This window comes from Pipistrellus kuhlii, unplaced genomic scaffold (assembly GCF_014108245.1).
Source record: "Pipistrellus kuhlii isolate mPipKuh1 unplaced genomic scaffold, mPipKuh1.p scaffold_m20_p_11, whole genome shotgun sequence".
Taxonomy (NCBI): Eukaryota; Metazoa; Chordata; class Mammalia; order Chiroptera; family Vespertilionidae; genus Pipistrellus; species Pipistrellus kuhlii.
Window position 1 is genome coordinate 42,100,029 of NW_023425416.1, and position 14,343 is coordinate 42,114,371.

Consider the following 14,343-nt stretch of genomic DNA (forward strand, 5'->3'; position numbering starts at 1 on the left):
CCTGAGGGAAAGGGCTCCCGGGAACTACCAGGGGTGAAGGAAATGTTCTACATCTTTACTGATTACGAGTGATTTCCACTTCCTTTGTACTTCCTCTAACAATGGCTGCATGCTCCTGTTTATAATTGGGAAATACATTAAAATATAAAGTGGAGCTGCCAAGACTGGTTTGCCTTGGTCACTGGTTTGCTTAGTGGATTGAGTGTCGGCCTGCAGATTGAAGGGTCCCGGGTTCGATTCCAGTTGGAGGGGCATGTATCTTGGTTGCAGGCACATCCCCAGCAGGGGGTGTGCAAGAGGCAGCTGATCGATGTTTCTCTCTTATCAATGTTTCTGACTCTCCCTTTCTCTTCCTCTCTGTAAAAAAATCAATAAGATATATTTTAAATAAAATATAAAGTGGAGCTAATGAAACACATCTCATTAGGTTGTGAGCAGAATTAAGTGAGCTTTTGCCTTGCCCAGTGCCCAGTAACATGCCTGGAACTTAACAGGGGCCTACGTAAATATGAGTTCTATTTCCCAAGTAAGCTGAAGACTCTGGTCTTTTGAGTCATTCTCCAAGCAATGATGACAACTGAATGCCCAGTTCCCTCAAACCACATGCAGCCAAGCACACGTTGGCTGAACAGGAACTGAGGGAAGAAGGGCAAAATCAAATGGCTCGTGACATCCATCAGAACACGGACCCGTTGGCACAATTTCTCTGGCTGCTCAGACACCCTGTGTTCCTGGGTATTGACTGTTTGAGTGTCAGGACGGATCCAGCCTAGGCTTCTGTAAAGGAAGACCTGGTACTGTTTGGTCTGAAGTGTAGGTGGCGGAGGAGGGGGCTTTACTGCTCACTGAGATGGAGATGACTTAGGTTCTCTCTGAATCCACCTCAGACATGCCCAGCAGCTACTCAAACCACTGGGGATATTTGAATCGGAGTCATTCTCCTGAAACACGAGTCCTTATGGCTGTCCCAGAGCTAGTCTCCCCAAACCATTGTTCTCCCTATCTGCCATGACCTCTCCTCCCTTCCCTAATAATTATTTCCAGAAACAAAATCTTCAAATTCCACCTCAAATGCCATTGACTCAGGAAATCTGCTAATTACCCTCCTCCTTTGTGTCAGGAAACATATTCAACTCTTACTTATCCTGTCAACTCCTTGAGGGTGGGAATGAGACCTCTATATCCAGCTGTCTATCTACCTTATCTATCATCTATCTATATATCCATCCATCCATCCATCCATCCATCCATCCATCCATCCATCTATCCTTCCACAGAATAACCCACAAGTCTGAGCACTGGACTTGACCCTCGATAAATAAGTTTCCAAGGTCAAGTCAATGGTAATGAGCTCAGAACCTTCCACATTCCTTTGGGAGACCCTGAACTGAATACATTCTATCAGGTGTTCAAAGCACTACGGTTGATTTCCGTCACCTGATTGCAGCCAAATAATTTTTCCCAAAGCCAATCCTGAGGCCTGGGGCCTCCTCCAGGGAGACCTGAGAATTGGTTACTCTCAAAATGTCCCCATCTCTCTCAAGATGAGCATCCGGTTCTCTTCTTGATGACATAAAGAAGCGAACGATTCCACTTCTGTTTTTAAGGGAAGTACAGGCAATAGGTAAATACACAAGGGCGTTAGAACATGGTGCTAAGAAGGTGGGGTGGGTGTGGTGGGGAAGGGGGGTAGGGAAGAGCAGCCAGCCAACCTGGCTTGGGAGGAGGTGGACAGAAGCACCCTCAGAGCGGAACCCCGTGGGTGCACTCCAGACCCCACACGTCGGCCCCAGACAAAGTGCCAAGAGAAGCAGAGCCAGAGAACCCGAGTGGAGGCAGCTTATTTCATCCACATCCCGTTGGTTAAAAATAACTCCACTTATTAGTTTAAGTGAGATCACCGCAGGACTGGAAATTCACTCTCGGTGAGACAAAGTACTGGAAGGAAAATGAGAAAAGTCTACATTCATGAAGAACTTCATTTCAAAAAAGAAACAGAGAGGGAAGCTGTCTAAATGTTCCAGGGCTCTGTTTTCCTTCTGGGCTCTTTATAAGGAAGCCGCCTGCCGTTCTTGGAGCTGGCACGCACGGAGCTCACCGACCCATGGAGCAGCAACGGGCAAAAGGCAACCTTTGGAGATGATACTGTGCCGGGTGGTATGCTGGACCAGACCTCACGGACACTCGCTCCTGAGGGACCACATGGAACCACCTGTCTCAGCTTCTGCTCCGGCACCACGCCTGCCTTCCGCACAGATTTCCCCACTGACTGCGCTCTCAACAAAGGCTCCACGAAGCAGGGCGGAGGGCCATGTGGGAGCAGCTTACATGCTCTTCCTAAAGCACATGTGTCAAACACAAGGCCCGTGGGCCAAATCCGTCCTGCCAGGCCTTGCAATGTGGCCCGCACCGCGCTGTCATCACTGCACTCCGCTGCGTTTCCATCACAATGACAGTTTATGACTGTTCAGTAAACCATTCGGCCCGCGATTTAGGCTGGATTTTAGATTTTGGCCCCTTCTCTGATTGAGTTCGACACCCCTATTCTAAAGGATGGAAGGCGGAGGAACGGGAGCTCTCTCTCCCTGAGTGCCCAAGAGAGCAGCCCTCCGACCTTAATGCCACCTCAGCATTCCTGGGTCCCCTTCACCGCCCAGCCGAAGCCTCCTCACAGATCAGGCCAGACGGTCAAGGGCATGTACCTTGGTTGTGGGCACATCCCCAGTAGGGGGTGTGCAGGAGGCAGCTAATCGATGTTCCTCTCTCATCGGTGTTTCTGACTTTCTATCCCTCTCCCTTCTCTGTAAAAAGACAATAAAATATATATTTAAAATAAATAAATAAACAAACAAATAAATAAATAAATAAAGAAGGAGGTTAGAATTTGGTGCCTCCAGGGTGCAGCCTGAGGGTTTGTATCTCTAAGAAGTTCACCTGGTAATTCCCATCGTCAGAGAGATTTGGGAAACTCTGCATTAGAGAAGTAAACTCTCAAACTGCTCTACATGTTAAAATCACCAGGGAGCTTAAAAAAAACCCACACACCCAATATGCAGAACATTTATATCAGATTATCGAGGGCTGACATCCGGGCATCGGTATTTCTGAAAACTTCCCAGATGAGGCCAGTGTGCGGCGAAGCAGTCCCTGTGCTGAGGTCTGTGACTGAGGGGTAAGCAGCTGGCTTTCTCTCCATTGGCATGAGCATTCCCTCCAGACAGCTTGTGTTTCTGGTAATGAACGTGGACTTATTTCAGGGCACACGGAAACGCTGCCCTGCGGACTCCTTTATGGTTTTTCTCCCCATCACTCAGCTCATTTCCCAGGAGGAAGTAGAGTTTTCTTCCTACGATCAGTCTCCTAAATCCTATACATTCCATTTGGGGGGAAAGGAGTGCTTTTTTCCTTTTCAGTGTGCTGTCTACCATGAAGAGAGACAGAAGGGTAGGCTGTATCAGTGACTGTAACAGACACGTTCAGGGATTGCCCACTTTCCCTAGATACCTTTACCCTGCCCATGCACAGGGGGCTGGTGTGTGGAACCCTCTGCCTGTGCACATCAAAAACCAGAGGAGTCCTAACTGGTTTGGTTCAGTGGATAAAGCGTTGGCCTGCAGATTCAAAGGTCCCAGGTTCGATTCCGGTCAAGGGCATGTACCTTAGTTGTGGGCACATAACCAGTAGGGGGTGTGCAGGAGGCAGGTCGATGTTTCTCTCTCTGATGTTTCTAATTCTCTATCTCTCTCCCTTCCTCTCTGTAAAAATCAATAAAATATGTTTAAAAAACAAACAAAACAACAACAAAACCACAGAGGAGCCCAGGAATTCACATCTCCCTGAAGCAGCCCTTAGCCAGTGACTGACAGTATTTATTGCTATAAATACCCCTGCTCTCTCACATGAGCCACCTCCCATGAGCCCTCACCTCAGCGCCACCTGGACTCTGCTTAATATTTCACTATTGCGTGGTCTGCTTCCTTTTCCTGTTCCCTTCTCCGCTGTATTATTGACTTCTCTTTGGAAGGCTCCCTGATACCTTGTGTTGAGTGAATCCTCACTCAAGGTCAGTTTCTAGAGAGCACAGCCTAAGGTGGCAAACCCCTCCGGCAACAACCCCCCCCCCTTCCCCCAACGGAACCTCGACAAAGGCTCTGACACTGACCTTCATCCTTAATACAAAGGGCGTTGTATGTGCCCCCGGGAGCCGGGCTGCCCTCAATTCTCACATCCACAGCTTTCATGGTGTGCTGTTCACCACTCGCCTTGCTGCACACAGTGGTCCTGAAATAGACAAAGAAGACAAAAAAAAAAAAAAAAAAAGAGATGAAACTTTTAGAAGAAAGGGTAGGAGAACTGACTTCTGATTCAGGAGCTTTGGCTGAAAACTTCAGAGACATTCTCCCCAAACCAAGGTCTAGAGTCAGGAAGACATATATGCTTAAGTTGAGGGCATATGTATAATTCAGGTTTCAGAGGCTATAAATACATTGTGTATCTCTTCTAGTGTATGTGGGTGTTTTTTTAATTTCATACAATTATGCTCTCTCTCTTTTTAAAATAAATTTTATTGATTTTTTTTTTACAGAGATGAAGAGAGAGTTAGAAACATTGATGAGAGAGAAACATTGATCAGCTGCCTCCTGCACAGCCTCTATTGGGGATGTGCCCGCAACCAAGGTACATGCCCTTGACCGGAATCGAACCTGGGACCCTTCAGTCTGCAGGCTGACGCTCTGTCCACTGAGCCAAATCAGTTTCGGCTGCTCTTCTCATTTTGAGGGGATTTGTTTTGTTGTTCATATTTCTTTAGATGAATCATTAGTCATGAACCTTAAGCCTTTTTTCTCTTCTAACAGGAGCATTCCCTCTAGGTATAGCTTTTGTAGCATCCCATGGGTATGTTATATTTTTAATATCATACACCTTTACTTATATGCAAATTTCTATTATAATTTATTTTAGTCCCATGGTTTATTTAGGAATATTGTATCTTTTATAAACAGCAAACAGAATTTTTTTTAATTCAAATTATAATCTTTGTTTTCTAATCCGAATATCTCATCTACTTAACTTAATCACAGATCTCTTTGAATTTAAATCCGCCATCTTTCTATTGGTTACTCCCATTCTTTCTTCCTCTCTCCCTCTTTTCTCCATTTTGATTGCTTTATTTTCTTGGCATTCTCTTTCCTCTGTATTGGTTTGGAAGTTATATATCCTTTTACTATTCTTTTAGTAGCTACCCCATAAGTTTTAACATGTTTCCTCTGCTCACTAAAATTTAACATTACTTTTACTTTCTTCCTCAATGACACAGCTTAAAATACTATGTATTAAATATTTAAAATACTTCCTGGCTGATATACCATTTTTTTTTAGTGTTTAGTATTATTATTACTGCTTTATGGAATTATGGACTCTCAGTTTAACAACCTCCTCCTCCCATTTACTCTTTCCATTTGTTTTTTTGCATCTGCAGCCTCCCTCCTGCAATTATTTTCTTCCTGCCTTTAGTGTTTCTTTTAGTGTAAGTTCGTTTTGATGAATTTTCTCACCTTTTATATGAAAATGTCTTTATATCTTTGTTCTTAGAAAATAGCCTTAGTGGGCATATTATTCTAGGCTGGCAGTAATTTTCTTTTAACACTTTGAAGGTGTCATTCAATTGTCTTTGGGCTTTTATTGTTGCTCCTTTCAAGTATCTTTTCTTATTAGTTTTAATATTTTTTTTCATATTTGACTCTAATCAGATGTGCCAGGTTGTGAATTTCTTTTTGTTTGTCCTACTTGGGCTTTATGAATCTGTGCCTGGATGTTTTTCTTCAAATGTGGGGAAGTCTTATATTACTTTTCCTTGTCTTCTACTTTTGGAATTCAAATCACATACATCTTCTTTGCCTTTTACCCTTTCTCCTAAAAATTTCATCCTTTTTTTCCTGGTTTTTTGTTTGTTTGTTTGTTTGTTTTAATTCTGAACATCTTCCTCTAAAATATCTTCCAGTTCAATAATCTTTTCTTTGGCTCTTTTTAATCAGCTGTTAGAACCATCTATTACATTCTTAATTTCTGTGATTGTATTTTTCATTTCTAGGGTTTCCATTTGGTTATTTTGTAGTTTTCAGTCTTCTGCCAAAATTACCCCTCTTGGCTCTGTATCTCTGAACACTTTAAAGAGTTATTTTGAAGAATGCATCTACCATGGCTAATACCTAGATTTTTCTACTGGCTATTTTTGTTCTTGTTGGCTTAGCTTCTCATGAGACTGGTTATTTTATATTGTGTGACAAACCCTATGCTTACTAAAATTATCTGTGGAAATCAACTGCCTAGGGTAACGTTTTCTCCCTCTAGAAATGGTTTTTAAAATCAGTTCTGCTAGCTACCTGGGGCACTGGGACTCCAGTATCATCTTAACCCCAATTCATGGGTTAAGTTATGAGGAGTTAAAGCTGTGCTGCAGCTCCTCTGAGGACCCGTGTGCTGCTTGCAGTTTACTCTTACAGCCTTGCCATGTTCCAACCCAAAGCAAAGGACTCCCCAGGACCCCACCTGCACAAAACCTGAATTCAGATCTCTGTCCTCCTAGTCTTACCAGGCTATTGAAATTGCTAACCAGCTTTTCAACCTCCCTTTATTAGAATCTGTAATATCTCCTAGGAGACAAGTGGTCCCAAATTTTGTATTCTTTAGGCCAGTGGTCGGCAAACTGCGGCTCACAAGCCACATGCGGCTCTTTGGCCTCTTGAGTGTGGCTCTTCCACAAAATACCATGTGCAGGCGTGCACGTACAGTGCGATTGAAACTTCGTGGCCCCTGCACAGAAGTTGGTTTTTGGCCTGGGCGAGTCTATTTTGAAGAAGTGGCGTTAAAGAAGTTTAAGTTTAAAAAATGCGGCTCTCAAAAAAAGAAATTTCAGTCGTAGCACTGTTGATATTTGGCTCTGTTGACTAATGAGTTTGCCGACCACTGCTCTAGACCTCTGTCTTTCTCTGGATTTATGTATACACTCAAAATAAATTCACGGAGACACAGATCCTACCTACTATATGTCTACTATGTCACCAGTCGCAGGATGCACTGTGCATGGAACAATTGGTTTTTGGTAGGGAGGGGTGGTGGTGGCTGTAACTGATAAAACCCAGTGAAATGTACATACTAATGGTTAGGTACTTCTTGGTTCTAGGAACATTAAAATGGAAGACCTATTTTTAATACGTCATGCAGTAAATATATCAAGTTAAGTATGAGTGCTTTGTAAAGAATTATCATCGTAGCAATGTCTTAACACTTTACAGCCCCCCCCCACCCCCCCCACCAAAAACCAATTGTACTTTACAGCGAATCTAGGGAGAATGGACCTTTCCAGTGACTCAGTCTTGACCTGTATTGCCTGGGAGACCTAGGCCTGGCTCTGAGAGGGCTCCTCGGAATCGCTGAGTACCCCGGTTATCTGATGCCATGATGGTGACAGAACTATGAAAAGTTACTCACCCTTGACTACATAATGGAAAAAGTTCATGCACAGGACATGTTTTGTCTATTTAGGAATCTGGATGTGAACATATAAGGCAGAGAGATCCACGGACAAGTTTTGGAGGAGACCTCATGTGTCCTTTCTGCTCGACTGCTGCTTCCCATGTAGCCCGCGGAGGCGTGAGTCAGCGTGGCTGTGTGTGTTTTCTGTGGCCACCTGCCAGCCAGACATCTTCGGGGTCATCGTCTACCAGAGTAGTTCTGGGAGCCCATTCCTTTCTCAGTGGAACGGCTCCTGCCTCCTCTCAGTCGAAAGAAGCCGTTGGCGGCATTAATGGGACATTTTCTCCTCGCCGGCCACAGGAATGGCTTCTCCACAAGGACTCCACGGGTCAGGAGCTCAGACAGGGCACAATGAAACGGTTTGTCTCCGCTCCAGAACGTCTGAGAACCTGAGCTGGGGAGACTCGCAGGCTGGTGACAACTCAACAGTTGAGGGCTGGAATCCCCTGGCATCTTCCCTCCCACTTCCGGCCGTTCGTGATGGCTGTTGGCCAGGACATTGGTTGGGGCTGTTGGCGAAAGAACCGCTTTGGGGCATCCGGTCCGGGCTTCCTCACCGCATCTCAGGATAGTCAGATTTCTTATTAGAACATGGCATCTCAAAAGTGAGAGTCCTGCCGAAGCCGGTTTGGCTCAGTGGTAGAGCGTCGGTCTGCGGACTGAAAGGTCCCAGGTTCGATTCCAGTCAAGGGCATGTACCTTGGTTGTAGGGGGTGTGCAAGAGGCAGCTGGTCGATGTTTCTCTCTCATCAACGTTTCTAGCTCTCTATCTCTCTCCCTTTCTCTTTGTTAAAAATCAATAAAATATTTAAAAAAAAAAAAAAAGTGAGAGTCCTCAGAAACCCGGACGTGGCTTTCTCTGACTTGATCTCAGACGTCACATAGTGTCACTCCAGCTTTATGGTATTCCGCTGATAGGGTATATCAGACTACGCTGGGCCTGATTCACAGGGAGAGGACACAGACCCCACTTCTCTGTGGAAGCAACGTGCAAGAACCTGTGGCCGTATTTTCACTCCCCCCCCCATCTTCCCATCCCTGTGTATGCAGATGCGTATCCACAGAGAAAAACAGATAAAGAATATACGCCAGACAGTTAACCTCCAAGGTGGGGAAGAAGGGACAAGCTCACTTTGTACTTTATACATACTTGTATCATTTGAAAATTTTACAAGCATGTATTATTTTTGTAATTTAATAAGGAAATTTAAAATAACCAAGTCGGGGGGAATAAACGGACAGAATTGGGGGGGAGGGAGATGGTTTTTTTTTTTTTTAGATGAGAATTCAAAACAAGAATGCACTGGAAGCCACTGCCCACTGCATGTTGCCTGTCCTGACACCTCATTAAAGCAATTATTTGGCCCCGATAGGAGCCCCGGTGGGGCAGCCAGGTGAGCTGGATGGACAGTTGGATGGACTTACCCCAGGGTACCGTCGGCCAGCCAGCCCGCGGCGCACACGGCGGAGGCGCACTCTCGCACCACCCTCCGCAGCTCCTCCGCAGATGCCAGGTGAGCGCCCCTGCTCCCGCAGGACAGCCGGGCCGCCTCCAGGTCCAGCCCCCGCGAGCCATTCTGAGACTCCAGCACGAAGAGCTTCCCTGCGTGGGGACAAGCACGGACACAGGCTGACTCGGGGACCCGTAAGATGCCATCTCCGCACACTTACTCTCTAGCGGGCACCCGCTACAAGTAGTTCTCTGCTTGACGGAAGACCCAGCTGCAGCACCTACCGCATGGCACGCATACCTGGGACGAGGTGTTGACAGCCACACTAGCGTTTTAACCCACTTTTCCCTCTTCCCTTTTAAAAAGGGTGGAGGAGCCGAAACCGGTTTGGCTCAGCGGATAGAGCGTTGGCCTGCGGACTGAAAGGTCCCACGTTCGATTCCGGTCAAGGGCATGTACCTTGGTTGCGGGCACATCCCCAGTAGGGGATGTGCAAGAGGCAGCTGATCGATGATTCTCTCTCATCGAGATTTTTTTTTCTTTCTTTTTTTTAAAAAAAAATATATATTTTATTGATTTTTCACAGAGAGGAAGGAAACAGTATAGAGAGCTAGAAACGTCGATGAGAGAGAAACATCGACCAGCTGCCTCCTGCACCCCCCCCCCACTGGGGATGTGCCCACAACCAAGGTACATGCCCTTGACTGGAATCGAACGTGGGACCTTTCAGTCCGCAGGCTGATGCTCTATCCACTGAGCCAGACCGGTTTCGGCTCTCATCGATGTTTCTAATTCTCTATCCCTCTTTCTTCCTCTCTGTGAAAAATCAATAAAATATATTTTTTAAAAAATAAAAATAGAAAGGGTGGAGGAGGTCCAAGGGGGAAATGGGGGGGATATCTGTAATAGTGTCAAAAATAATATAATAATAATAATAATAGCCAAAACTGGTTTGGCTCAGTGGATAGAGCCTCTCAGTTTCTTTGCACATGCTACTAACTACTTAGATACTCTTCTTCCCTCTCCTTGACTAGTTATACTTACTCATCTTTCAGATTCTTTTACACCAAGTCAGAATTTCCTAGTACAGTGGTCGGCAGAGACCAAATATCAATAGAGCCAAATATCAACAGTACAATGATTGAAATTTCTTTTGAGAGCCAAAATGTTTAAACTTAAACTTCTTCTAACGCCACTTTTTCTAAATAGACTTGCCCAGGCCGTGGTGTTTTGTGAAAGAACCACACTCAAGGGGCCAAAGAGCCTCATGTGGCTCGTGAGCTGTGGTTTGCCGACCACTGTACTAGTATATGCTCTCACAGTACCTCTGTCCTTTAACCTTATGTTTCTAAATTGCAATGTGAGAGTAGGAGGATGTTGCATGGACATGCTTCCAGAAACAGGCTGGAATTACAACTGAAATATGGAAAAGCTTCCTGAATAATCAATGGAAAACTCACAGGAGAGAACCCTGATACCAAAAGACCAAAGGTGGAGATGCATAGAGACTGGTAGGAAGGACGGAGGCACGAAAGGGCTGGCTGACCACCCACAAATGGCAACTGAAGTCCGGAGAGATGTTTCAGCTGTGGGGGTGCCACTGGGAACTCTGGGATCTAAACCCAAAGCTGAGCTCCCCAGTGTAGAGCACCAAATTGAGGAGGGTACCCACATAACATCTAGCTGTGAAAAGCAGTGGGGTGCTGTCTGCTAGGGAGTGGCAGTTGAAAGTTTAGGCACGCTCTTAAAGGGCCAATGCATAGAAATTCCCTGTGGAGCACAAAAATTCGCCCACCCGCCTTGTGCTCTGGCAGAGGGAGGGTGAAGTGGACTGGAGCTGTGAGAGCAGAACCCAGGACTGTTGACTTGGGGGATAGAGCTCAAAAGGCAGACACCCCCAGTTTCCTGGGCTGAGTCATTCCCTCACACAGGGAGGACATCTTTCTCACATAGACATCCACCTTGCCTGAGGGGGATGGGGGGGGGGGGGAGAAGACAGTTGAAACACCCTATTGGAAAACCCTTGCCCTGAGGTCACTTAAGAGATTAAAAGAAACAATTAGCTTCCAGGCAGAAGCAACTGCTCCACCCTGTTGAAAAAAACAACTCTCTCCACACCTGAGGATGATTGCTTGGGGCAATCAAGTTGGGATCCTATTGGTTGGTATACAGAAGTCTCTGGAGGCTTTGAGTCTTTGCCTGATCCAATTAGTCAGAAACAGCATTTAACACTGTCCTGCACTAGAGACTGAGAGGTATAGAGGATCTACCTAAAACATATACCATATTTTTCGGACCATAAGACGCTCCAGACCATAAGACGCACCAGTTTTTAGAGAAGGGAAATGAAGAAAAAAAGATTCTGAAACAAATAGTGTCCTAAAATATTTTATGTGCATTAAAACCCAACATCACAGTCATAAACAAATGTAATCAACCCTGTAAAGTAAACAGCAGCATTCAGAACCATTTTAGAGCCGGGCAAGCACACAGAGACCACACAGAGCCGGGCAAGTAAAAAAACTTTTTTTTTAAAGTATATGTGTAGGCTATATTTGGACCATAAGACGCAGGGACTTTCCCCCCCACTTCTGGGGGGAGAAAAGTGCGTCTTATGGTCTGAAAAATATAGTAGTCACAAACCATAGCAGATACCCAAAATGAGGAAATGAAAAAACGACCCCTAAATTAAAGAATTAGCGAATTCTTCAGAAGAAGAGATAAATGAAGCAGAGATAAGAAATTTATCAGAAACAGTTCAGAGTAATGATGTTAAAAATGCTTAAGAGTCTGAAAAAAATATATAAACTATGAAAAAAGAACAGTTTGAGATAAGTAATGACATAACACATTGGAAGGAATACACAGCAGATTAATGGAAGTCAAGGATTGAATCAGAGAACCAAAAAAAAAAAAAAAAAAAAATTAAAAAAACAGGAGGACAGCTTAAGGAAGCTGTGGGAAAATGTGAAACATAACATTTGCCAAAACCAGTTTGGCACAGCGGTAGAGCGTCGGTCTGCGGACTAAAAAGTCCCAGGTTCAATTCCGGTCAAGGGCATGTACGTTGGTTGCAGACACATCCCCGGTAGGGGGTGTGCAAGAGGCAGCTGGTCAATGTTTATCTCTCATCGACGTTGCTAGCTCTCTGTCTCTCTCCCTTCCTCTCTATAAAAAAATCAATAAAATATATTTTAAAAAAAACAATATTAGAATGGTAGGTGTGCCAGAAGAGGTAGAAAGGAATAGAGAAGGTGTTTGAAGAAATAATGTCAGAAAATTTCCCTAACCTGATAAAGGAAAAAGTCACACAAGTTCAGGAGGCACAGAGAACTCCAAACAAGAAGAACCCAAACAGACTCACACCCAGATACATCATAATTAAAATGCCAAAAATTAAAACAGAGAATCTTAAAGACAGCAAGAGAAAAGAAAACTGTTACCTACAAAGGAGTTCCCATAAGGCTGACACCTGATTTCTCATCAGAAACTCTACAGGCCAGAAGGGAATGGCATGAAGTACTCAAGGTAATGGAAAGCAAGGATCTGAGACCAAGATGACTATATCCAACAAGGCTCTCATTCAAAATAAACGGTCAAATAAAGAGCTTCCCAGGAGAGGGGTGGAGGGGGGAGAAGGCTAAAGGAGTTCATCACCACCAAGCCAGCATTACAAGAAATGCTAAAGGGATTCTTGTAAGTAAGGGATTGCTGAGAAGAAACAGGGAGAGAAATCTAGTCATACAGAATGAAAATGGCTATAAATAAGTACCTCTCACTAAAAACCCTAAATGTAAATGGATTAAATGCTCCAATCAAAAGGTGTAAGGTAGCTGAATGGATAAAAAAACAGGACCCAACTATATGCTGTCTACAAGAGACCCACCTCAAAACAAAAGACTCACACAGGATGAAAGTGAAGGAATGGAAAAAGTTTTTCTATGCAAATAGAAAAGAAGAAGAAAAAAAAAGCTGGAGTAGCAATACTCATATCCAGCAAAATAGACTTTAAAAGCATCATGCTAAGCAAAATAAGCAAGTCGGAGAAAGATAAATATCATATGCTCTCACTCATTTGTGGAATATAATGAACAGCATAAACTGATGAACAAAAATAGACCCAAAGGGGGAAAAATATTCTAGAATATAATAGAAGTAATCCTGTTATTTGCAGATTTTTAATATTTCCTACAACTTTTGTGATATACTATGTTAATACAGTTTTGATAATAATATTATACTTAAAAACCTTTAAAAAATCACAATGTCACATTTCATTCATATAATTTTTTGCTTCATGCCTCTCTCTTCCATTGGATTTGATGTTCCCTGATAGTAAGAACCTGCTTCTCCTCACCATTCTATCCTCAACAGCAAGGACAGTACTTAGCATATAGTAGATACTCCATAAACTACCTGTTGAACTATGAATCTTTTTCTGTAACCATTTCCCAAATATAGTCATTTGCATTCAGATCATAGGAAGATTTTTCAGTTTCAAAAGTATTTTAAAAGTACAGTGGCAAGTCTTTTATATATCAGATGCATATACAAATTAAATGTCTTTCATTTGAAATGATCTCATTGACTTATTTCTTAATAAGTCTATAGAGCTTTTTGATAAGCCCAGTTCTCTCTTTGAAGGTCTGTAATGCATCACAGTTTAGAAGAACATTTCTTCATCCTCCTTTCATTACTGTTGAACACAAATTAAATATGGGAAGTGGTGGTAGTTAGGCATATATTTAGTAAAGAAAAGAATCCTTTCATAATATGGGTTATAATTCGTCAATGGCTCTACTATAAAAGTTGGAGCTCAGCAAATGGAGTTAATTGAAAGCGAGTATACCTGTAACCTTCCACTAGGGAAGAGGGGAGAAGGAAAAACGGCAAGTGGTGACAAGGAAGCGTGCTTGGGTGCTGTTCTTATTGTCTCCTGTCCAATGATACCTCTGCCTTCCATTTTCTGTGACCCACGTCCAGACAGACAGACACAAAGCATTGATCCATATCCATCTAGCATTGCACTTAAGCAGTTATAATGGGGTGAAACTCTTTACGCCTTGTAGATTGCAGAAATATTTCTTTAAAAGGAATTAAAGTTGGTACAATAGCATACACTGTTCAAAAGTTAACATTAGCTCCAATTTATTCCACTTGCATTCTTTAAAATCAGCTTAATTTTCACGACTCAATGTCAGGCAAAAGGAAAAAAAAAATACAAGAATTAACAAAGGATTGACTGCTAGTAGATATGGTTTTTTTTTCAATGAAATTAATTTTTAGTAATTAAATAGTGGTGACAGCTGCACAACCTAATGAATATACTGAAAACCACTGAAATGTACCTTTTAAA

At 43.5% G+C, this 14,343-nt stretch overlaps 1 protein-coding gene across 1 annotated transcript in view; it reads right to left on the reverse strand.

Annotated features, from left to right (window-relative positions):
• The window catches only part of SUSD5 (sushi domain containing 5), a 55,255-nt gene that overhangs the window by 22,074 nt on the left and 18,838 nt on the right, over positions 1-14,343 (reverse strand). Inside the window, exons 3-4 of the mRNA XM_036431711.2 lie at positions 8,962-9,139; positions 4,163-4,281 (exon numbers count right to left, since the gene is read on the reverse strand). Of these exons, the coding sequence (XP_036287604.2) occupies positions 4,163-4,281; positions 8,962-9,139 (297 nt within the window). The remainder of the gene's footprint in view (positions 1-4,162; positions 4,282-8,961; positions 9,140-14,343) is intronic.